This window comes from Aspergillus oryzae, chromosome 3, assembly GCF_000184455.2.
Source record: "Aspergillus oryzae RIB40 DNA, chromosome 3".
Classification (NCBI taxonomy): domain Eukaryota; kingdom Fungi; phylum Ascomycota; class Eurotiomycetes; order Eurotiales; family Aspergillaceae; genus Aspergillus; species Aspergillus oryzae.
In genome coordinates this window covers 582459-606593 of record NC_036437.1, presented here as the reverse complement: position 1 = coordinate 606593, position 24135 = coordinate 582459, and the positions used below count along the sequence as shown (strand labels likewise).

General features: G+C 48.0%; 8 protein-coding genes across 8 annotated transcripts; 4 read left to right on the top strand and 4 right to left on the bottom strand.

The window, feature by feature from the left end:
• Positions 1 to 38: 38 nt before the first annotated feature.
• On the bottom strand, positions 39 to 2414 carry AO090023000239 (chitin deacetylase CDA6; the record flags this gene model as incomplete). Its single annotated transcript, XM_023235495.1, has 3 exons — positions 39 to 324; positions 1015 to 2152; positions 2201 to 2414. The coding sequence occupies 3 exons, from the start codon at positions 2412 to 2414 to the stop codon at positions 39 to 41; spliced, it is 1638 nt and encodes a 545-aa protein (XP_023090511.1).
• Positions 2415 to 3586: 1172 nt separating this feature from the next.
• On the bottom strand, positions 3587 to 4559 carry AO090023000238 (uncharacterized protein; the record flags this gene model as incomplete). The annotated part of the gene is made up of 2 exons (XM_001820760.3): positions 3587 to 4262; positions 4330 to 4559. The coding sequence occupies 2 exons, from the start codon at positions 4557 to 4559 to the stop codon at positions 3587 to 3589; spliced, it is 906 nt and encodes a 301-aa protein (XP_001820812.1).
• A 1926-nt stretch (positions 4560 to 6485) lies between these two features.
• On the top strand, positions 6486 to 7189 carry AO090023000237 (uncharacterized protein; the record flags this gene model as incomplete). Its single annotated transcript, XM_023235494.1, has 4 exons — positions 6486 to 6799; positions 6860 to 6933; positions 6965 to 7032; positions 7088 to 7189. The coding sequence occupies 4 exons, from the start codon at positions 6486 to 6488 to the stop codon at positions 7187 to 7189; spliced, it is 558 nt and encodes a 185-aa protein (XP_023090510.1).
• An 847-nt stretch (positions 7190 to 8036) lies between these two features.
• Positions 8037 to 9007, top strand: AO090023000236 (phosphoglycerate mutase family protein; the record flags this gene model as incomplete). The annotated part of the gene is made up of 2 exons (XM_001820758.3): positions 8037 to 8366; positions 8423 to 9007. The coding sequence occupies 2 exons, from the start codon at positions 8037 to 8039 to the stop codon at positions 9005 to 9007; spliced, it is 915 nt and encodes a 304-aa protein (XP_001820810.1).
• A 341-nt stretch (positions 9008 to 9348) lies between these two features.
• Positions 9349 to 11448, bottom strand: AO090023000235 (uncharacterized protein; the record flags this gene model as incomplete). The annotated part of the gene is made up of 1 exon (XM_001820757.3): positions 9349 to 11448. One exon carries the CDS (start codon positions 11446 to 11448, stop codon positions 9349 to 9351), a length of 2100 nt encoding a protein of 699 aa, XP_001820809.1.
• A 1721-nt stretch (positions 11449 to 13169) lies between these two features.
• AO090023000234 (uncharacterized protein) lies at positions 13170 to 18401 on the top strand (the record flags this gene model as incomplete). Its single annotated transcript, XM_023235493.1, has 4 exons — positions 13170 to 13896; positions 15160 to 15882; positions 16393 to 17182; positions 17243 to 18401. 4 exons carry the CDS (start codon positions 13170 to 13172, stop codon positions 18399 to 18401), a joined length of 3399 nt encoding a protein of 1132 aa, XP_023090509.1.
• A 1890-nt stretch (positions 18402 to 20291) lies between these two features.
• On the top strand, positions 20292 to 21050 carry AO090023000233 (uncharacterized protein; the record flags this gene model as incomplete). The annotated part of the gene is made up of 1 exon (XM_001820755.1): positions 20292 to 21050. One exon carries the CDS (start codon positions 20292 to 20294, stop codon positions 21048 to 21050), a length of 759 nt encoding a protein of 252 aa, XP_001820807.1.
• Positions 21051 to 21703: 653 nt separating this feature from the next.
• AO090023000232 (fungal specific transcription factor domain-containing protein) lies at positions 21704 to 23424 on the bottom strand (the record flags this gene model as incomplete). The annotated part of the gene is made up of 3 exons (XM_023235491.1): positions 21704 to 22378; positions 22423 to 22929; positions 22978 to 23424. 3 exons carry the CDS (start codon positions 23422 to 23424, stop codon positions 21704 to 21706), a joined length of 1629 nt encoding a protein of 542 aa, XP_023090508.1.
• Between the last annotated feature and the right edge of the window lie 711 nt (positions 23425 to 24135).

The following is a 24135-nucleotide window of genomic DNA, read 5'->3' as shown; positions in this document are numbered from 1 at the left end:
GACGATGCACCACCAAACCCCATCATCCCCCAGCAGGATCAACGGACCCCCAACAGCGAAACAGCACACCCTGCAGTCCCTACAAATAACGACCAAACACCATCAGACAATACAACAGTACAAACCGAGCCAGCCCCGCAACCCAAGAAACGTGGACGCAAGCGGAAGAAAACCTCCGATCCGGTGATCGAGGAAGAACCACGAGATAATATAGGGAAGCCGTCGGATATACATGTCGAACAAGAGAAACAGGCTGTGACAGTCGCGGTCGACAATACTGCGAATACTACAGTCGATAAAAATACCGTTGATAACCAAGATACCCTTGATACATCTCGCGATCTGCCGGCTGGTTCAGAGGATACTCATGTTGGAACAACACCCGTGTTAACTACCAATGAGAACCCGCCCGAAACGCCCAAGAAGTCTGGTTCAGAGCCGAAAACACCATCTACGGCTCCCGGGGCCGCGGATGCAGATGCTTCAGGGAAGGGTGCGAACAAAGGACCCGGCAAACACAGTCCAATTTCCACAGGGAAGGTGCCCTACCGCGTTGGATTGAGTCGTAAGGCCAGGATTGCTCCGTTATTGAAGATTGTTCGGCGGTAAATTATCCCTACCAAAACGCGCGTGTTTAGCCAACTTCTTGAAGAGCTTTCGCTTGTCTACTATATTCGAATCATATGGTTGAGTCCTTCAACCGGCTTGCTTATACTGTCTTATTAATATCTGTGTTTTTCTAACCTGTATATGATACAACCACCGCGATGGTATGGGATGTGGTAATGTCAAATGAAATGAGTTACGACTTGCATTCTCCATAAAACGAGTGTATCATGTCAATCCTAACCAGTCTCCGGACAACAGGAGTATTAGTGGAAGAATAAGCCAACTACCTACAAAGAAAAACGACGACAAGCCAGTATACAGATTAATCACTTTATAACCATTATCCCAAGCGCTCACCATCTTGAAAGCAGGACCAAAACAAGTGGCCAAGGTACTCCAACCAACCCTGCTATTGCTGCAATCAAAAGCAAGTCCGCAACGTTCAATCCAGGTTGCAACAAAGAGCTCGCATCTGATGTTGCGGGACGCTTTTCATGTCTGTGAACAGTGGATGTATGTCTAGCTTTCTGACAATGACCAGCATTAGGCTGGCAGCCAAACCCACAATGCTTGGGACTAGTCCCACAATAGCCATTCTTGCCACAGCACGTTCCGAACTTCGACCCCAGACAGGTAACATTCCCACCGCAGCGACCATCGCGCGAAATGGCCTGTTTGGCAGTAGCGAGGGGCTTGGTCTTCCGAAGGATAGTAAGCTCAGAACTCTCATCCATACGATACCAGTTCTCTTCGGGGTCACCCAGGCACTCGCCGACAGTCACCACATTATAGCCATCTTTAGAGGCTTTCTTGAGCATGTGCTCCGTAAGATTGTAAACAGTCTGTTCGTGCACATCGTGAGCGATAACCAGCCAAGACTTATCGGATGCCTTTCCCCGGGCCAGATTCTTGTCGAAAATGTCCTTGGAACCCTGGATGGCATTGGGGCTGTCATGGCGATAATCTTCGGTATCAATGTCATACAGGATGACATGGTAGCCTAGATTACCTATGTCCTTCAGACAGCCGGATTCCTCCGTACAGCTGGAATATGGAGGACGCATGTACGTTGGAAAGCCGCCCAAAATGTTTCGGAGCGCGACCTCATTCCACAGAATCTGGATCCGACGTTGTTCTGGTGTGATTTTGCTAAGATCCTGATGTGACCAGGTATGACTGGCGATCTGGTGTCCACTTTGATACATGCGTTCGATCATCGAGGCCCAGGGCATGCCTGGTGTATCTATGGGTCCTTTGGCATTATTGTTGCCTGTGATGAAGAAAGTCACCTTTGCATCATATTTGTCCAGCAAATCAAGGAGATCCTCTGTGTACTTGTTCGGGCCATCGTCGAAAGTCAAGGCAATATTCCCTGCCCCAACGCATGACCGGACAGCCTTGGGACCGTATTGAACCTTGCCAATCTTGGGGCGAGGGATACCGGACGTTGGAGGTCCGTCAGGTGTCATATGAGCATCGCAGTGGCCGTAATCGATCTGGCAGTCAGGAGAGCGGCAATGGGCTTTTGTTTTCCCGCAGTAGCCTAGGTCTTGTTAGCCTGGCCTTCTGTGTGCGAAAGCGAAAGACCAACCTGCAGTCGAACAGCAAGCATCATCAGAGCATTTGCCGAAGCCTTGGCCGCATCGGGCCAGAAAGTTGCGTTCCACCAAAGCAGGGGAAGCATGATTCCGGTCAAGTCCAGGGATCAAATCATTTCCCTCGAGCTTACTGCTTGGCTGAAGGGTAACATACGTAGCTGAGCATGCTATGGCGCTGACGATGATCGTCAATGGACTGAAGTGCATCTTTGAGGTGGTACCAGGTGAGAATAAGTGAGATGTATCTGATAATATAGACGATAAGACGAGATGGGTCTGTATATGGTGTAATGCTTGGGATAAGAGAGTGTAGTGAGAAGTTGGAGAAAGGAAATCATCATGGAAGACAGTTCTATAGGTGCTCAGCCATTGCGAGCATTACTCCCCAAGGAAGGCGCACTATGATCCTGGTATAATGGCAGGAGCGAAGAGCCGCCGGGTTGGATACTATTCGGAAGACTAGGAAGCTCCTCTCAGTCTCTCCAGATCTTCGAGTAGAAGGTGCAATTTTAGAGGTATTCCATTGATACCTATGAAACTTACCAGCCTTTGCTAAGACCCACGCTCCCTGCGTACAACGAGACAACGAAAGAAGTCCACGTAGAATTTGATCTGGAGTAATACTGTCCTTGGATAAGGCAAGAATACTCGATCATGCCTCATTTTCGGGTTAGTAATATCTAAAACTAGTACATCTTTTTCCCTTGCCGGAACCTGTGGTATATCTGCAGTATTTCATTAGCACGCTACAGGTTCTTGTTATGTATGTCGTATGAATGCTATCATAAGTCACTAGATTACTTTCCCGAGTTAGTACCTATACCGTACCAAAGGTTTGAAGATATTATTGACTTACAGATCCAAATCGGTTATTATCCAATATACAGCTCTCCGAGGATATAGATTATAGCCAGAACGCTCCATCCTTTTTCTTGCGTAACGTTGGATATAGGTCCAGCACAAAGTCAACCCCGATATATATAAATGAGAATCCAACTACCAAACTTGAACAACACATTCTAATATTATGCAATGGTTCGTACTTTTTAGCTCATAGCAGGAATCGATTACCCTTAGTCTCATATATCATAGCTCAATTGCCTATATATATCTAGGAAATATTCAAAGCTTCACGGTTTGATTGCCCTAATGTCTCTTGTATTGGTACGGCTAGCTCATGATAGTAGAAAGTTGTTATTGATTTTACCTGTTCATATACCGTGATCTGAGTCTTATCCGGAATGCGCTGTTTCCGTCGGAGATGCTAGGCATTGCTAAACTGTGGGTATAAGATACTGGGTATATTAGATGGAGGTGCGACGGAGGATATCCGAAGAAATCATTCAGCTAGTTTCATTAATCTTTTTGTTTCTAGTATTCTAAGTCGCGATAACTTCACCAAGGGTAGCAAAAACAAACGGAGCGAGTGTGGGAAGATGAGGGCCGAACTTGGTTGGGCTGCTCCTTGCGACACTACCGACTGTGGCAATAAGGTGCCTTCGGTGCACGACGCTAATCCGTGGATTATTGAACTTCTTAACGAGTTCGTCGACGAACGAGGCGAATTGAGCTTCTGAGAAATGAGGTACCAAGGCGGAGATAGCGGCCAGCGCTCTTTTCGTGACTACAGTACCAGCTGTGTCGTTGTCAATAATAGACATCACTGACTTTTGGAGAGCCGTTAACTCGGCCTCCTTGAGAAGTGGTCCGAAGCAGGTGACGACTTGAATCAGAACATCAATCGCATCGCTGCTAAATCCCTTAGAAGGATCTTTCTCCAGCATACCCTTGATGACGGAGCCTCTTCTGCCAGATTGAGATGGTGTGGGACCGGTCAAGCGAGGGATGAGAATTTTGGAGACAGATGAGTAAGCTACGGAAACATCTGGGGTAGGTGGTTGCCCAGCTTGAGAACGGGGAAGGGCCGTGACAATGACGCGTAGAGCGGTATTAGGAACTGAGGTATCGATAGTTTGGGATGCTGTCAGGTTCGAGAGCTTTTCGAGGATGGTAGTGAGGCTTTCAGAAGGCAGTCGATTCACAAGTGGACCGAGACTGATGTTTAGAGTCAATCAGATATTCGGCCTAGGTACGAAGAGCAAGGAGTGCACCGTAAACTAACCATTTCAGTGCTTGATTTTGAACATCGCCGTGTTGATCATCTAAGGCATTGAGCAAGCCGTCGGCAAGCCGTGACGAGGAAAACTGATCGTGAGCCAGATATGCAGAGGTCGGGCTGTTGAGGATTCCCAGGAGATCGTTCAGCGACATGTACCTCATGTCAGGATCTGGATCATCCAGTTTCGAGAGCAGTCCATTGAGGTTTTGTTGGACTGCCTGTCGGTCCGCCATCGCTGTTTACCCCGCACAACAGATTTGAGCAGGACAAGATGATGGTAGGTAAGCTGGAGGACAAGTTCTTAGATGTAGAAAATGTGAGTAAGGTGTGGAAGCACAACACGGGAGTCAAGGTGGTGCGACAATAAATAAGATACCCAGTGAAGTTGGAGGTACCTCTGAATGACTTATCGATTGTATCAATCAGTCTAGCCCATGGAACTGTCGAGTGGGGTATAGCTCCTACGGGAGACCGTAAGTGTTCCCGGCGCACTGCTTAGCCTCAGGCAATGGAGATATCATCCGGCAGAACCTATGCTCAATAGACCGCCTTCTTTAACAGTATGGAGCAAGTGCGACATCTGATTGGTCAGTATATTCATACTTACTCCTTCGGACTTCAACATATCAAAATGAATGTTCTGGGGTTGTTAAATTAAGTAATAGGTATTCTATTATAAGATTAGCTGCTTTCAATCTTGTTCTACAACGTGGGACTGATGTCTGCCATAGCCAGTTCAAGGTCATATCGTTTCCTAGGCATTTTGTTCAGGTTAGGAGAGATCCCCCAAATCGCTGAATGATTTCCCGAACTCACAAATTCAGGGCTATATAGCACTTACTTTACTTCTCATGTCCATGCCTTGTCGGCAAAAGGGGCGTTCATGCACACTGGTGGCAACGTAAGACACATAATGTAATCTGACTGTGGTGGTCTCGGGATTTGATCTCGGGGTGAGAGTGGCTAGACTGCGTTGCTAATTTTATTGCAAGATTTTGAAAAATTATGTCTGGATATGATGTTTCTGTATAGCTACTGTGTGTGGTGGATACCGATCCCATATCCACTGATCGTCATGACAGTCTGGCCAAGGACCCGAAGGGGCCATGGAGCAGGGATACTTGTTCAAATTGTTAGCTTTTGATTCACTGAGGTAAAGAGATAATCTACATATCTCATCAGCCATAATTGACGAGGCTCTGGAACTGTATGTCGTCTGTAATTGGGTAGCTTGGGCATCAAACTGGTGAAGTTGAACAGGATGTGCCTATTTAGGAAGGAGTGTATAGTATCACGTAGCGATGATACATAAGCTATGCATGTATCCGAGATTAGTGTCTTCCAAGAACGAAAACAAACCTCCTTGTGAGTTCTGGAAATAACAAACTTTGGTTCTCAGCTCATGGCTATGCGAGACATCCACGTAGAACCGTGGAAGGCGATGTCTCATGAATACGAGCAAGAGTGAGTCTACCTAGGAACATGGCTGGGCTAGCCTCATGGTGCAGACTCCAAAACACAAAGAACTTTGAGCAGATGATATGCTACCATTGATTATGTTTTAAACACTCTCGGGTTCTAACATTAGACGTTCAGCCGTCTTTTCGGCGCCTGGAAGAGGATGGGGCGGAGTTCTCTGGAATACGTGATATGCAAGGTGACTAAGTCTGGTAAACGGTAAATGGTAGCGGGAGGGTGGTGTTTGGAAACACCGACCAATAAGTACATATGTATGATCACGGGGCATGGCGAAGGAGCTGGCTCCCCTGTCTCATTGCAGAGTGGCTTCTGGACGGTTCCATAGCATATGTACCTGCGTGAGCCATTTCAAATTGACCAATACAACACGCACTCTGCTTGAAGCTCCATGTGCGCGGTGGCTTACCATAGGTTCTTCTATCAGTTCTAGAATTTTGATCATGCAGTCTGAGAGTGTATACAGTGTCAGATGATAGCGTGGTGGCGTTGACGTATTATCTCATGAGGTTGGCACACTTACTTGGCTCGTACGCTTATAGCGCTGTGCCCCTTTTTTCTAGTATCTCTGGATTGTACATGTATAAAGCTTGATACCGACTCTGGTCTTCCATCAGAGCCATCCTCAGTTTCGTTAATCTCAATTCTACAAAGGCGAATTGATAGGAAGGCCTAATCCAGCAATGGCAAGAAAACGCAAGAGCTCACCTCCTAGCAGACGTTCACCTATAAGGTGGACTGCTCAGGAAGATGGGATCCTCATCAAGACCGTCCACGCCTGCACAATCCGTGGGGAAGACCAGTCTCTTCCATCAGACAACAAGAGAGCAAGGAAAGATACCATCGCATGGAAGCTGGTTGCACAGTCATTGCCAGGGAGGACAAATAGAGATTGTCGCAAGAGGTGGTTCAAGATCGACCGGCGCTGGTCGCAAGGGCCTTGGGCACCAGATGAAGAGACACAGTTAAGGGAAGCTGTTGCAATATATGGACCTGAGTGAGTGCTATCGCACTTCAGTATTCCGTTCTATAAGGACATAGACTTACTATTTGTTAGATGGGACGAGGTTTCATTCTCAGTCAAAACAAGGAATCCTGATCGTGCGTGTCTTCTCAAAAGAGATACGCAAAGTGAGTGCTGACACAAATAACGAACCAAAAGAATGCTTAGAACACTGGGAGAAAACCCTCTATCCATTTGCTGCCAATCAAAGCCGGGAACCGACGGATGTAGGTCACATTCATTGCGAAGCTGCCAGACGTCGTCTTACTGATACTTCCACAGGACATGAAGCTGCCAGAAGTAGTTGCTCATTCTGGCCATCTATCAAGTTACACCCAGGAGGGGCTAGCAGGACGACCAATACTGGAATTCAAAGACTGGTAATGCTTTTCTCATAATTTTCTCCTCCATTATTTCTGGCTGACCTGCTTCAGTGCATTGTCGATTGGCTGGCAGCAAAATCCTGTACAATGTCGTCCTGAAATCCCTCGGACAGGGACTGTGTGCGGTCAGCAAGTCATCATAGGAACGCCCACATTGAATTACACTATCGTTCCACAAGAAAATGCTGTGATGCTCGATGTATATCAGCCACCGTTTGGGCAGCCCACCAGCGAACACCGAGTCATATGTGGCAACGACTATACTGAACGGTGCCCCTATCCATGCAACAGCAACGATGTACCCCAAGTCTCAATGTCATACATGAGACCGACTCATGAAGAGTAAGGATATGTTCAGGTACGAGCATCATCGCTGGGCTATGGAGCGTTAGGTCCGGGCTGTAACTCCATGACCGTGGTTGGCAATGTTGCAGATCAACAGTTTGGTCAGATAGTTGGGTATATGCGACAACAAGGGATGCAAGCTACTATCCATGTGCGTTGATGCATAACAAATAGACAAATGTACCGTGCTACTGCTTTATGTAAGAATGTTGTCTTTGAAGGAAGTCTCCTGACCAAGATTCGCTTAGTGCTAAAGATTAAGAATTGAGAAGGGTATTAGCGGAGCATCCATGTATTTGATCATTCACACATGGACACGACATCTTCAATGCAGTGCATCTGACACCATACCCGAAACGGCAAAGTCCACTACACCCCAGGGTGTTTTGTCCTGCCCTAGTCAAGACACTTCAGTTGTACACCTTCTAAGTTTGAGTATTTAAAGTGCTGTACCTAACTTGTCAAATTCCCATTACTAGCACCCCGGCGTGAGAATAATAAGAATGGAGCACCCCAAAGCCACGCCATCTCATTACAAGTTCAAACTCATGCCCGAGTTCTTTGTAAACTACCACGAAATCGCCAGACAAAGCCCAAACTCAAAAGTAACCACCCAACCAAGCCTCGGCCTCATCGACCAACCCTACAGCGAAACAACTAATACCCAGCCAGACGCAGAACCTAAGAAGCCGTGGGAGCGATTCGCAGCCTACATCAGGGAACTAAACACAGAAAACCCAGACAGAGTGACCTACAAGGTCCTTTACCTAACCAGACACGGCCTCGGTGTACACAATGTCTTCGAAGCAAAAGTCGGCAAAGAAGCATGGAATGTAAGTTATGGCACTCCCTCGTTTCATCCAGTCTACGACGTAACTGATAAAACCAGAGCTACTGGTCCCACCTCGACGGAGACGGTACCGTCTCTTGGGTAGATGCAAAGCTAACAGAAGCCGGCATTCAACAAGCGGAAACACTGAGCCAATTCTGGACAGATGCCGTGGCCACGGAGAACGTGCCATTACCAGAGTCGCTATACACGAGTCCCCTGGCGCGATGCCTTGAGACTGCGCGGCTCGTGTTCTCCAAACCTATGGGGCAATTCAGAGAGCAGTTTCAGCCTGTAGTAAAAGAGCTGTTGAGGGAGCGATTGACGGATCATACGTGCGACAAGAGAAGTACACGAACATGGATTGAAGGCCATTATCCTTCTTACTTAATTGAGCCTGGGTTCTCGGAAGAAGATCTTCTGTGGAAACCAGACCGGTGGGAGTCTGTTGAGAAACATGTTGCGAGGAAGCAGAAGGTTCTCGAGGAAATTTTTGCGCAAGATTCTAGTTCGTTTATTTCTATGACTGTCCACTCATATGCGATTTCGGCGATCCTAAGGGCTTGTGGGTATGAAGAGTTTAGAGTCCGTGAGGGTTCGACGATTGCCTTGTTAGTTCGTGGAGAGAGGGTTGGATTATCCTAATATGGTTTCGAGACTATCTTTAGTATGCAGGTATCATAAGATTCATTATTAAATCCTTGTCACTATACATATAGGTATCCTGAACACAGTCTACTAGAGCAATAGGGCTGTATATCTGTAGAACATAATATTATACAATCTTTAAGAAAGAATTGGTGGCTAGTGAGGGTATATATCTCTATTCACAAAATATCAAAATCGTAAATGCATCACAGGTGAGTTACCTTGACCAAAGAGAATAAGGCCAAACAGAGATACAGAGGACTGCCGCCTCGAGGAAGGACCAGCCCCGCCATGTTCTCCATGAACACTTGCGCAGCTTGCCTTGATGTGCAGACATGTCACTTTTTACCATCCACGCCTATTGCAGATCGGCGTGTGCCAGCCGAAGAAGTTGCGGCTGACTTAGAAGTTTCACATAGTCTGAGATCCCTATTAAGGTCGAAGCTTTGCTGCAGCCAGCTGCCTGCATCAGCGATCGCCTCGGCAAGATTAAAGCTGTCGGCACCTGGAAAGCCCCGCTGGCCTTCCTGAGCAGTGGGTGGTGTTGTGCCCGTTAAAGTCATTGGGAGAACACTATGCTGTGTCTCATGCCCAGGAGACCGACGGGGAACAGGACTTGAGTGTATGTAATTATTGTCCTGTTCGTAATGTGCCTCACTAGAGGCTGACGAGGGGGGCGATGATAGCTTAAAGCTGGCAGTTTTTAATTTTTTTCGACCTGTCAAGTGCTTCACTGGAGACATAGTCCGACGGTTTGGCTTCTTTTCTGTACTGAAGGTGAACGGCGTAACCGCATCAATCATGCACTGGGTGCTTTGCCACTGACCAGCAGTCATAGGTGCTTGGACCTCGCTACTTCCCCTAGCTCTATTGGGTGTGGACAGTCGATGGAAAGGAGTAATATCCTTCGCTATAGGTGAGGAAAGGTCGGAGGATTTAGAAGCATGCTGTCTATCTGGAGATGGTATATCATGTTCCGGGCTATCGAGGTCATTCTGGAACGACCTCTGTGCGTGAAGGAGAGCTGCCTGAGTAGAAAACTGAGGATCGGGGATGGTGTCGTCGTCATACTCCGAGTTGCTTCTTGGTACTGCAATCGAATGCAAAGAAGTGATGTCTGTCATGGTTGGGTTTGCACGCACTTGTTGAGCAGACGGCAACCTCTCACTAGTGTTTCCCTTATTCACAGTACTTATAGATCGAAACTTCGCTGACTGAGAAACAGATATATTGCCAATCGCTTTGGTAGTGCTGGTAGAAATGAAAATGCCTCTAGGATCTTTGTCGGCCTCGGACAGGCCATGTCTATTGGCATGAGCCGAATGCATATGTTGCGGAGATAATGCGTCTTGCTCCGGGCGTTGGGTACCTTTTGTGAAGTCTGCTGCGCGTGGCTCTTCTTCAGCATCCGGTTCCCCGGCGATGGGAGATTTGGAGCTTCCTGCTTCGTTGGAGACACGGGGCTTCTTCCGACGGTACTCAAACTGCGGTAGGTGCGACGATGGAGCTAGGACACAGAATGAAGGGCCTTGACTGACTGCTCCGGATGTGGTCCTTTCTCTTCCAAGATCAGGAAGGCGCTGCTCCTTGGCAGGGGAAGAGGCGATGCTGTTTGGGACACGGCTGACATCGAGAGGTTCAGGATCTGGGCCATCCTGTGCAGGGGAACTTGATGTGCTCCGTTCTGAATAGGGTCCATCTTTATGCTCAAATGATGTAGACTGGCTGTTCATTCTAGCGTCCCTGGAGGCGCGACTCTTAATTGAGTAGCGGGACGATAATGTTGTTGTTGGGGATGTGGGCGGGTCAACATTTTGGAAGCTAATTTGTTTCCGATCTTTCTTCAACCAAGTCTCGTTGGTGTGCCTTGAAGTGCTGAGAGACTGCAGCTGTGCGGTCGAATCGACTGGTCTCGCCCACGGTATTGACCTCCGTGGCGTGTTCGGAGAAATCGACCTCCTATTACGTTTATCACCCGACCGATCGAGGCGAACAGAAGCATGTCTACTGCGACCAGAAACATGGATATCTGACTCTGGAGCGACAGTAGGTGGTCTCGAATCGCGGATTTCCTGAGGCTCCTGGTATGTTCTTCGTCTTCGAGAGTTGGTTTCATTTATTACGGGGCTCGCTGGAATCTCGGGTTCTTTGGGCGGCCGTATCGTACTGCGGCCAGGCGGTATCGCTCGTCTTCTATTAGTCTTCCAAGGGTTCACCCAGTCTTCGTCAAAGCGACCCCGTAGCGAAGCTGAGAGGATGAAGAGGGGTTTGCCCTGGAGATATGACTCAGCAAGTTTCTCAATCCTCCGACGTTGCGCAGCACGTTCCTCATCGTTCAGCTCATCGTCGGAACCGAGAAGACCATCGTTGCATAGATCGGAAGTTGGCGGAGAGCATGTTTCCAGATTAAGCGGCGACACCGGTCGACGGGGTGGCATCTGTGTGGGATGAAATCATTAATGAGTATGATTGTTTACAATGCAGCAGCAGTCGAACACTGACTGCATTTGAGCGACGGAGGACGTGATAGCTGAGTGTGACCGAAAGATCCTCATATCTTTTGCGACAAAGAATTGTTGGGTACTGTATTGGACCGATAATGCTCTATTTGCGGAAGATCAAAGCTTTTCTCAGCTCTAGTGGAAGTTCCGGTGTGGTCACGCGAAGCAAACCACTTAACGCGTCCCCCACTGATTCCCGCAGCAACGTGGTGGGTGGATGTTGGATTATTGAAGGCCCGACGATACCGCCGGTTGACTACAGCTAAACCAAATGCGGATAAGGTTGATTTGATTGAAGTTCTCCCGCAAACTGAGACTGACTGACAACAAACGGCGGGACGCACTGAGGCTGACGGCCTTAATTGATCGAAAGTCAATCGATAAGACAGGTGAGAAAAATAGAAAATAGAAAATAACGTGGATAAAGACAAAAAATGAAGAAGAACAGAGGCAACACTCTTGCCAAGTGAAACATAGAAAATCAATAAGCATTGATGACAATAATGAATACATACGTGCACATGTTTTGGTCCTGATAATGTCCGACTCGTGTTTACCAAATTGCCCGAAACACCTGAAGCCCTGGCATCCATTTTGATGCCTTGCAGCGGGTTGTGGCCCGCCAGTTAGGATGAGGATCCCCCCTGCTCCTCACTTCCATTGGCCTTCAGCAATTCAGATTGTTCGCTGCCAACTCATAGCCTGTACTGGATGTATGTATGTAACGTACGTCTTTTGTTTTTAAGCCAAAAAATCCTAATGACTTCTCCTTTGGGTTATAATGGAATTTTCCCGACGTAAGGCACGAGATGACATGGACAGGGGCACCAAAAGAAAAAGCAAAAATTAATATATGGGGGATGTGCGTGGGAATGACCTGTCTATTTCTATTTTTCTTTTTTGTCAACCTCGTTTCTTCTTTTCTAGATCCTAAATCGCCTAAGTCGTCATCAAGAGTTGTTGGTGGAACAAGTGGAAACTATTCTTTTTAAGGTAGTATACTTCTGGGGTTGCCCGGACCACCCAAAAACTAACTAAACTTATCGATCTGCTTGTTAATTCAAAGTGCCTCAAAACTCCACTTCAAATAATAAAACCAGAATTATGCCACAACAAATTACTACAACCCAGCCCATTTGAATTCCCATGATTAATTATATATTAAGGTTCCCCCCTTCCTTGACGGATATTGCAGCTGCATGAGTGGAGACTCTATGTTATTATTTTCTCTCTGTTTGCATTCACTGCAACTGTGGGATCGCGACGCGCGAATACTGCGGTCATAAAGCAAACCGACAATGAGCAACCAACCATGGCTCGACAACCTCGACGACGACTGGGTGCCTGTCCCAGGAACTCCTAGCAGCCCGGTGCCAACGCGATCCGCAAATCATTCCCGTCGCACCAGTTTACAGAGCTTACAAGGACTTCCGAGTTCTCCTAGTCGCATTCCTGTACCCACGCGCCGATCTATTGAACCATCCACCGCTGAGAAGAAAAAGGTATCCCGCCCCTGCCATTTTGTGAGAAGAGAACCGCCGACTCCCAAAACGCCGCGAACCCCCAGGACCCATTCCAAGCTACGATCCCCCGCGCCGGACAAGACGAAGAAAACCCCGAAACCAGATCTGCCCTCGGCGCGTAAGCCAAAACCTGCCATGGATGCCAGGTCACCCCTGCGATCTGTATCTAATGCGTCCACACAATCCAGCCAACAAGGTACAGTGCAGGTGAGGCCAAAGAAGGGCAAAACCAAAGAGGGTACGCCCGAATGGAGGAGAAAGTTGGTCCGGGGCGAGTTACCCTCGGGAGAGCAGCGCGATCTGTTCGCTCCTATGGGCTTAGAGGGCGTTTTCAAACCTCCCACACCAGGATCCGAGAAGACACAGCATGAGGCGATTCCGAGGATGAAACAACGAGACGACTTGTGGGATTTCGGTGATCCTTCGGATAAGGACCCCGGTACAAGTCCACAGGGGTCATCGCAGGCACAGAACATCGGCGAGAGCCATGCTGCGAATACACCGAATGATGTGGATAGGCCGCTAGGGCCTAGTACTCAGTTACAATCGAATGCGAATGTGAGCGACAGCCCGGAAGGATCGCCCAATGCAACATTAGAAATGCCGAAAGATCCCGAGGAACCTCCTTCCAACCTCAACGACAGCTCATTTGTTACCCAGGACGATACCCAGATGAGGTCAGCAACTGGGCTAGAGGACCTTCGCAACGAGGGTATCACACCTATCACCTTTTCACGAACCAATACAGTGGAAGGTAACGGCACGTCAGAGGTCATACGGTCAGCGTTGAAGCAAGTCACTAGCAAGCTTCAGAAGCTCTCTCTACCCCCTTATGAGCGGCCTGATTCAAGGGCGAGTGACAGTATTTTGTTCAACCAGCACACCGAATTTACTATCGATCCACCCCCGGAAGAAGACATCTTCGATGTCACGAGCCATTCATTACCTCAGGATCTCTCTATGGGAACTTTGGATTATCGAGGGCGTGGGCCTTTCGGGAACTTGCGCCGAGAACAGTATGCAAATGAGAGCTCCTTTCACAAGCATCAACTCTCTCCACCAACCTTCACTTCCCAACGATTATCTCCTTTCTTTGCTCCCAACTCTAGGATTCGAAGCTCGCCACCCTTCTATAATCGAACAAATCCCATACTTGACCCACCTACGCTCCCTAGACCGTCTTCAGCTCATGTAAAAGCCCCGATACTTGGGGAGGATAGGAGTGAAGTTATGCCCTCTTTAGGGAGCCCCCTGAAGCTCTTTGGCAATCATGACACTTTCACAAATAACAGGCTTTTACGACGGATGAGCCAGTTCGAAGAAACCTTTGATGATTTATCAGAAGAAGACGAGCCTGCCTCGCCCTCAGAAGAAGCTCGGCGGAAGGGCGAGAGCCGAAGCTTTTTGAGCGCAAGGCACGATATGCTGGGAGAAAATTCTATAAGAAGGGTCGAACGGCCGCGATCACGAAATACGGCAAATTCTCGCCTTAGTCGGTTCGGTGATGGCCAATTAGATAACTTCGACTTCGCAGACACGAGTCCTTATGCGCCGAAGTTACTAAGTAGCGACGCCCCTGATGGAGAGCTCCGTCCTTTGTCGCGGCGGCGACGGTATTTACGACGTCCCTCGCATAGAGAGTCAAGCCGTCGCTCCGAAGTTAACAGTCATAACTCGACGGGCAAATCATCGAACATAGACCGTGGATTTAATGCGTCAAAGAACCAAGATTCGATTGCGCTGACAAATCCTGACCAAGGAGAGGCTGAGTGGAATCCCGGCAGCCCTGCAAAAGACCCAAACCCAAAGAGACGTAGAACATTTCTGCGATCTCATATCATAGCAGGGGAGGATCAGGAAGAAGTAGTGTCCTCTAGTCAACCAATCGATAACTTATCGTTATTACAGAGAAGCCTTATGCAACACGGTCTACGATATGACAGCGACAGCCTGCTTCGGCCCCAATCATCCGATCGCCCAAGGACGCCAACACCAAGCCAAACAAGACGCTCCATAAGAAAAAGATCTTCACCAAGTAAAAATGAACCTGATGTTGTGTACAACGATGAGAATTCCCCACCGGAGACGAATGTGCCAATGGTCAAGGTTACTGGTGTCCTTGAAGAAACTCGCAAGGGGTCAATCACAACTCAGGATTTCCTCAACGAAGCGACAAAGATCATGGACATTATCAGGTCAAAGGGCAGGAACGTAGGTGGGTTGTCGAGTGTAGAAGAGTCCGAGGCCGAAGACAAAAACGAAAGTGAAAGTTACGAGGATGAATCTACTCGAGAAGAGTTCTCGCGTCCCCCAAGTCGAGAGGGAGTGGATATGCGGAAATTGCGAGAGCAACAGGAGACAAACCCTCGAATACTAAGTCATCTCAAGAAATTTCAAGAGCACGATGATTTGGAGCTTGGGGATAATGCCTCGGTCGCTTCGCTGAGCTTCGATAATCAACAGGATTCGCCTTTTCAAGTGGAAAACGACAAGGAATTTGTCGGACAAGATGATGGAGCTGCCATCAACCAGACGTCTGATAATATGCAACCAGATGATGACATATTTGAGCAGCGCGAACGCAAGTCATCCGCGCCGACTTCTGGTGAAGATGACGACCTGCCTGATCTCTTGACTTTTAACACGCAAATATCAGCTAAAAGCCTTAGTGCACGCTCGGTGCCTACCGGGTCTTCACAAAGTTCGCACGCTAAAGGTGTCCTATCGTCCGACATAGTTTCTCATTTGATCCCAGAACAGGTGAACGGCCTTACTTATGACCGCCACAAGCATCAATGGATAAGGGAAAGGCCCGAAGTTTCTTTAGAAAAGCCCAAAGGGGAAGATAGTGAGGATGATCCATTCAAAGATATACCCGACCTTAGTGTTGACGAATTGCAAGAAATGATGAGGATGCAAAACTCTCCTTCCCCCGAACGGACCGGGGACTCTGTTCTGTCAGAAGATGCCAATGGCCAAAGTCCGCTGAGTCGGAAGACCGGCTCTCTCAGTTCAGTGGCTCGGCCAGGACCCAAGGATGGCGAGCCATCCGTTGCTGCCAGTTCTTTGCATTCTAAGGCGACCCGCTCTACCTCTAGTACTCCCCATTCAGCGACTAGAGTGACCTCATGGGGTTCTGAAGCCGAAGGGAATAGAGCGTCCTCCAGCGAGGTTGAACACGAGATTCAGCTTCATGAGGGTCGCTTATCGAAGCCACCACGACGCCAAAAGGACGGGAAGCAACAAGCTCGAGTGGTCACGATAAGTTTCTCGTCGCCACTTGTTTCACAAATCGCATATAGCGACGATGAAAGTCCGTCAAAGCTCCGGAGAGCCCAACTTGCGGGTTCCGGACAAGAGACTCAAACGGCGGCTAATCACACATATACATCTGAACATGCCTCGTCTCGCCACGCTATTTCTAGAATAGACGAGACAAATGAAGAGCAAGGTGATAGCCTGAGTTTAGTCCGACGGGGCAATGATGCTGTATCTACGCCGCTTAAGAGTCATCCCGAGAACTCGCTTATGTGCCTGCGTGATATGGACCATGACACGAACTATAGCTTCCACTTGAGCCCTTTGCCTGACTTTACTGTCCACCAAATTGACCCTTCTCTACAGCTAGAGCTTAGCTATGTGGCTCAGCGCACCCATCCCCGATCTTTGCGCCAGGTGCATGGGACATTTGCTCTAGCGACTGAAGAGTTAGTGAAACATATTACAGAAGCCGAACCTTTTGAACCCTATTGGGAGCATGTCCGACGTTTAGTCCTCCGCCAGAAAGGTTTGATCACTCTTCACAAACTTTGTGACTTTTGTCCTCGTCTTGAAGATTTGGATGTGTCTAGCAACAGTATTGGACAGTTGAGTGGGGTGCCTCCCACCTTGAGGACTCTGAGAATATCGCATAACTGCCTCTCTAATTTAACAGCCTGGGGCCACTTAGTGAACCTGCAATATTTGGATGTCTCTGGCAACGAGCTTGAGAGCCTTGATGGATTCAGTAGTTTGATTCACCTGAGGGAACTAAAAGCGGAAGACAACAATATCCGAAACATCGAGGGCATTTTTGAACTGGACGGACTTCTCAGTCTGAAGTTGCGGAACAATAGCTTGACGACTGTCGATTTTGAGGACTCAGAGCTGTAAGTACTCTCATTCCGGCCCAGACTGCTACAGGGCACCAGACTCATTTGCTATTATAGGGTTCGCTTGGAAGAGTTAGATCTCAGCCATAACCAACTGATGTCAATACAAAATATCGAGTCACTTTCAGCATTGTCAAACCTCGACCTCAGTTTCAATCAGCTGGCTAGAGTCGCTCCATCGGCCCCTATGCCATACTTATCATCCCTACGACTCTCCAGTAATCAACTGCATAGCCTGGATGTTACAGCCTTCCCGTCGCTTACCCTTCTTTACCTTGACCACAACTACCTTTTCACAGTGTCGGGACTTGAACACTGTGCAGGTTTGGACGTCTTTTCTGCTCGTGAGCAGATGAATACAGGCGACCACAATGGCGGTTTCTTCGATGTGGACCTGGGCTTGGTAAAGGACGTCCGGAAAGTATTCCTCTCTTGTAATAAACTGTCTCTGCAGTGCCTGTCTCCGTCCAACCCGCTTTCGGGCTTGCAACTGCTCGATGTTGCATCTTGCAGCATCCAAAGCCTGCCCGCGGATTTTGCACTCAGTTTTCCGAACATCAGGGTTCTCAACTTGAATTTTAACTTCCTGGCCGGTATCAATGAACTGGCAGGCTTGAATTGCCTTTCTCGCCTGACCATTGCCAGCAACTGCATTGTTCGCTTGAGGAGGCTGTGTCAAGTCTTGAGTCGGATAGGAAGAACAAACAAGAATAAGGTTTCTACCCTTCAAAAGGTAGATGTAAGAGGCAACCCACTCACAGTCAGATTCTATCCTCCCGCCGTCACTGGAAGCGGGAGAGTTGGAGATACAAAAAATTTGAAAGTAGAAGATGAGCCGAGCCAACGTGACCAAGCTGGGTTAGATATCCAATCTGTGCTTGCTGAGTTTGGGCACGCTGAGAATTCAGAGCGTTCGATTATCCATGACCAGGACGAAGAACCTATCGCCGAGAAAGATATCGAAATCAACGACCCATATACTCTGCCGCCAGCGGACCCCCAGGCCGACCAAAAATATTTATCACACTTGGATGAGCCGACACGGCTCCGACGCAGAGTATTCGAACTGATGCTGTACGCGGGAACAGGCGGCTCCCTCAAATTCTTGGATGGACTGCAGTTGCGTCCCACGCTCGAACCAGGCTCTGACATGGATCACGCTTGGAATAAGCTTGAGAAACTTGGAGTACTGAAAAGAAAAGCTATTACCGGATGATCTTTTCCCTTCTCTTTTCCATTCGATTTTCTCTCTTTCTTACTTTTCTTCTTTTTCTTTTTTGCTTCTCTCCTACCTTTCTTTTTTCAATTTCTTCAACTCCTCTTTCATTCTTCCTTTACCCTCTTTTCTATTCTCCTCTGACGGCTTGTATGTATGAGTGTTTTAATGTCGGACCTGACTGGCGTTGTCTCCCGCAAATGATTGCATATTTGGAGTTCTGGCATTGGTTGAGTAAAGGCTTTGGGATTGCCTGCATGAGCGACTTTTTGTGTTTCTTCGATGTTCACTACTAAATCCAAAAATTGTTCATTATGCTTTTTGGGCTACAGATACCAACAATAGAAATGACCGGAACGGTCCTGTTTATTTGTAATTACTGACAATGATTAGTTGTTCTTTCCCCTTGTGTCGTGCATTCTATCCGTCGGCTATGCAGATATCAGGTCTCAATTCCCAACGCCAGTAAGTAGACGTGCTGCCGTCTCAGTCTCTGCGCCGTACAGGTTTTGCAAGTACAATTGATACGTCTGAGATACATCGATGCTCGTGTAAACGTTCTTGTCAGCTCAATACATACCTTTTAAGGCTTGGAAAGTAAGCAAGAACTCAAGAATGACCATTTGTAGCTACAGTTACCTGCTACTAATGGTCATGGAACGTGTACAATGGAGTTTGCCATCCTTGCTGCATGGTACGAAATATCGTCTAATCCTCTGTACAATATTTGGTTATGTCAAAATATTCTCCAAGTTCTAGTCACACTCCTGAATATCTTGAATTAAGCCCCTATCTTTAAGTCAATGTCCAAATGAAAGACAGTGGGCGCAGTTTGAATCGTCTATAGTTCGTTTTCGGACTTGAGCTTTGATCGATGGAGAATAGGAATGTCGATTGATATGTAATGCCATTGCATCCAGGTGCTGGTTTTGAAACAACGGTGAGAATATTGAGCCGAGGAACCCTGTTGCAGACTTTATTATCCTGGACGTGGCGACCTGTAATCTTCCCAAAGCGGTAACTCTATACCAGGTTCAGCACCTAGGGATGTACGCGCAGGACTCGGACTCGGTCAATTGCCTTCCCTGAACCGACATTCAAAGAGACGAGAACAGTTTCTGAGTATCTACCGCCAATTGATCAGCATCTGCTAGATTGGATCCTGTGCTAATTGACATACACACATGGCGATATTAAGTATTACACCCTTTGCAATTCAAAACGCATCAATAGTGAAATTCTTGGCTGATTGCTTTCGTATTTTGGCACCCATGTCTTCTCGCGCCGCAATTTCACTGGATCGGCTATGCTGCAAGATTCTCCAATGGAGCCCAATCCCTGCAATTGTTATGATAGAGCAAACATGGAGCATCGAATGACCTAAAAGAAAATACTGTCCAACAGTGTTATGACAACAGACTCTCGTTCTTGGGAGATGGTGTGTGTGCATATCCCGTATACCCTAAGTCCCGTCCATGCAGATAGACCGACAGCAGGCACTTTGGGGTAAATTAATGAAACACATATATGATCAGGGAGCTCTTTGATGACAGACCGATAGTCGCCACACCACGATCTATGTACATGCCTATATCAGCACCCAGCATACCCCTACTAATTGCCGGGATGCTTCCCAACCTTCACATACAATCCCGTGTCAGGTCCAATAGTAAATTCTTTCCTACGGTCAAAGAGTCAGGAGAAAAGGGATTGCTGTATCTGGATTTTCGCTCGGTCAGCTTATTTAGTTTTGAACTTTTGAATATCAGATGTTAAATGATCAATTTCTGCGACTGCTCCACCTTGATCTCTGTTCTTGTATATGACGATGTCATATTGTCCACTTTCATTGCTATCTCTTCCCCCTTCCTCTGAATCCCTTTCGAAGATATGATAAACTCAGATTTATTCTTCCCCGAGACAAAATACCAACGCCCAGCAACGACCCTCGGAGCCAAAGCAGTAACCATAGATGTGCCAACACCAACAACAAACAACGAAAAACACAACGCAAACGCATCAATCCGAGCCCCAAATGACACAGAAGTCCAAGTACCCGATACCAATTCACAGAACGGCAAAGGGCGACCATCCAAGAACCAATTCAAGCTCTTCCAAAAGCCCGACCCTCGCTGGAAAAGCTTCCTAATCCGCGACATCCTCTCCCCCATCCGCGCATGCTTCTACCCCATCATCTTCTGGGCCGGCCTAAACGTCGCAGGCCCAGCGAACCTCCTCCTCTTCTTCAACCTGACTGAATCCGCCGTGCTAGCCGCACCACCCTACAACTTCTCGGGAGCTGTCGGATATAGCAACTTCGCCTTCTTCGTCGGTGGAACGATAGGCCTTGTAACCGCAGGACCCTTCTCAGACTGGGTAGCCGACAAAGCCACGCGACGGAATCGAGGTATTCGAGAAGCAGAGATGCGTCTTCCCGCCTTGATACCTTTTTTCATCACCACTGCTATTGGTAACGTTATCGGGGGATTAGGGTATCAGCGTCAGTGGTCGTGGCCTACTATGCTGGTTTTTGGAAACGGGCTCACCGGTCTCAGTGTTCCTACTGTGCCGACTATTGCTGTTGCTTATGCGGTGGATTGCTATAAGCCCATGGCGGGGGAGATTTATGGTCGTTGCTACGGTTGTTAAGAATACGATTGGATTTAGTATGAGTTATTGGGTTGCGTCTTTGGGTGCGAGGAGGGGTCTTGTTGCCCCTGCTATGGTGGAGTTTGCCTTGACTTTGGGGCCTATGTTACTTGGTGCTCCGTTGTATTTTTGGGGTAAGAGGTTACGGAGGTTTACTAGGAACTCAGCGTTTCATCAGTGGTCGGAGATGTAAGTCTTGTTGAATTGGGATGGAGAATATGAGTCCATAAGTCTATACACACAATCACTACTTTACGCTTGAGATAAACGTAGTTGTTCCTGATTACTAGAGACGACGCATTATATCGGGAGAATCTCTGACGATATGGTAAGGGTTTAATTGACCCCGTAGCATAGTTTGCCTCCTCGAACTATTCTACCTGTAGAAGCGGACTTACTTGCCCACGGCTCATCACCACCGCTGCTATTTCCAGGTGCTTTCCGCTTCCTTCCAGAGGGACGATACTGGACTTTATCCAGGGCCTTATTTAGCTGTCCGTCGTTTAGCACTTTCGCTGTCTCGGGACGTTAATTGGAATAGTCATTGTCAGTCAGGGCGAAGACCGGGGTTGGTTCGATACTTGATCCACTTTCTGTATACCAGGTAACCAGATCAATACTTGAGTTGAGCCAAAAGCATGAGTGTTGAAGACTCATGATGTCCAGAACGTAGTAGGCCAGGCATCTATGCCAGTAGACTCATCAATCGAGAATGCACCCGGGTTTATCAGATCCATCTCGTTATTCGTCCTATCCAGGAAATCCTGCATTGTAGGTTCCAGAAACGCCATTTCAGTCGTGAGACCCGCAACAGGAACCGTGGCAATACTATTAGGATCCAATATCTGGTCCACATTTGCAGCACCCCCGACCGAGAGACGGGATTTTTCAGGGGTATAACCCCAACCATCATGGGGGATACTGATACTCCCAGAGCCGGTTGGTAAGCACTGCTTTACTCGCTTCAGGTTTTCGTAAAACTCTGCCGCAGCAAGATTACCGTGGTATTTCATTCGGCGCAGGATCTCTATGGCTGTCTCCAGGAATTCTAGATCGGCAGTTGTGCCGATCGAGGGGAGAAGGCCTGACATTACCAGGATGATAGCGGAGGAGAAGAGGTACTGTGCATAGAAGTACCCGTACATTGGTAGTGAGCCGTTTACCCACTCCTCGGTTATAAGGGTGTGGGAATGCCGGGCGGCGTGGATGCATGCCTCGCTTAATGTGATGACTGGCTGTGGGGTGTCTTCGTGGTTTTCGCGGTGCGCGCGTTGTTGGAATAAGGCGTGGAGGAGAATTGGACGGGTAGCTAGTATGACACACTTGATCTTGTCAGTGACGTCTCGGGATGTGCTTGTGTGAAGGATTTTACCTGGTTGAATTGCAGGTGGAGAGACACGACGTGCTTCTGGGGAGTCTCCACAGCTGGTAATTTGATATGTGCTGGTAGGGACTGAACCCAGTCCTGCAATGCGAGCAGCAATTGTTGCTCTCGTTGGAGAAATGACTCCTGGTGTGGCTTGCGGGTATAGATCTTCTCTACGATCTGTCCGATGATGCGGGCTAAACGGATGCTGTATACCAGATATGCGGTGTCTGAGAATTGCTCTTCCGCATCAGGACTATTAACCGCCGTTGGGAGGTCAACATAGATATCGTCGTCGCGAATCTGGAGAGGGAGACCGATTTTTGATGTATACATGCGGTCAAAGATATAGATAGCCCACCAGAGGCGCACGCGATGTTCGCGCTCGGTTGGATCGGTGCATTGACGAGCAGGAATATTATGATTTAGTCCTAAGATTAATCCCAGACGCATGGCGCTGCCAATTAGCGTGTAAGCTGAATGTCGTCTATTCAGGAAGTATGAGTATAATGACTAGTTTGCAGTTAGCGTACACGTTCACGTATCGACGAGTACACTCACCAATAATAACAAGCTCTCAATGTGAATCATCCCTGGTCTTTCTGGTAGAATTGGGATGATTCCCATGGCACGTACGTAGTACCTTGTCCCTGGCACCCGGCTAGTCGGCGACGAAATCGACCGAGAAGAGTAGACCTCGCCCAAGGCAAAAAGAGAGAAGAACTTGCATGTTAAGGCCGGGTCATCTCGCAAATTCGGGAGGCGATATAGACTTTCCAGCTGCTCGAGAGTGGACTTGCGCAAAAACAAATGATAGACACGACTAAGTTGGTTGAAAGCAATTTTGACTAGTAAGCGGGCTTGGGCAAGACTAGGCCAGTGAGCTTCACCTTCCAGCAAGGATGACTCTGGTGTATATTGAGTCCGTGCAACATGGGCTGTGTTCGGATCCTCTGTGAGAAACTGCCGTAACCGCGTTGCAAATGCGGTACAGGCAGCATCCCCCATATAGATTGGAGGAGCGGTCGAGTCATATGGGTAGAACCAAGCCCGCTCTCCGAATAGAGGATTTTGGAGTGAATGATAGGATTCTTGAGGTGGTACCGTGATGTCTGCAGTACTAGCCGGAGAAGGGTTGGGTGTGGATGAAGTACGAATCTGCTCTTTCAGCCGAGAGTTTTCTGAGAGAAGTTGGTCGATATAACTGTAAGAGGAGTATGAGATTGAGCCCTAAGCCAACCGAGAACTAACGGGGAGTGTACCTTTCATTAACCTTGAGCTTACGATCACGTACGGTATATTGACACTCGTCTCCACATCCGGCCTGACTACATCTAGCGCAAGGCTGTTCGCCGGAGCACTTGACCTTGTGAGAGTGACATCGGTGGCAGCTGCACAGGTTAGAGCGATGTTCAGGGTTTGGTGGACCACCTGACGTACGCGACAGATTTCTTCTTGTTGCGCCCGGAAGGATTATTTCTTACAACAGGCATATGGATCGGATACTTATTCGGCTAGCGATATCCCTTTTCTGATCGGTTTGTAGACACAGTAGTAACTAGACGTGTTGAGCATGAAGTTGGTCGGGGTTCGGCCTCTTTGCCGAGAGGCAAACTTTGGCCGCTTAATCATCCCTCGGCAGTATGTCAGGATGCCGATGGCAGAACGAGAAAGGAACAAAAGTCGAAATAATACCATGTTAACATTCTACAACTTAAT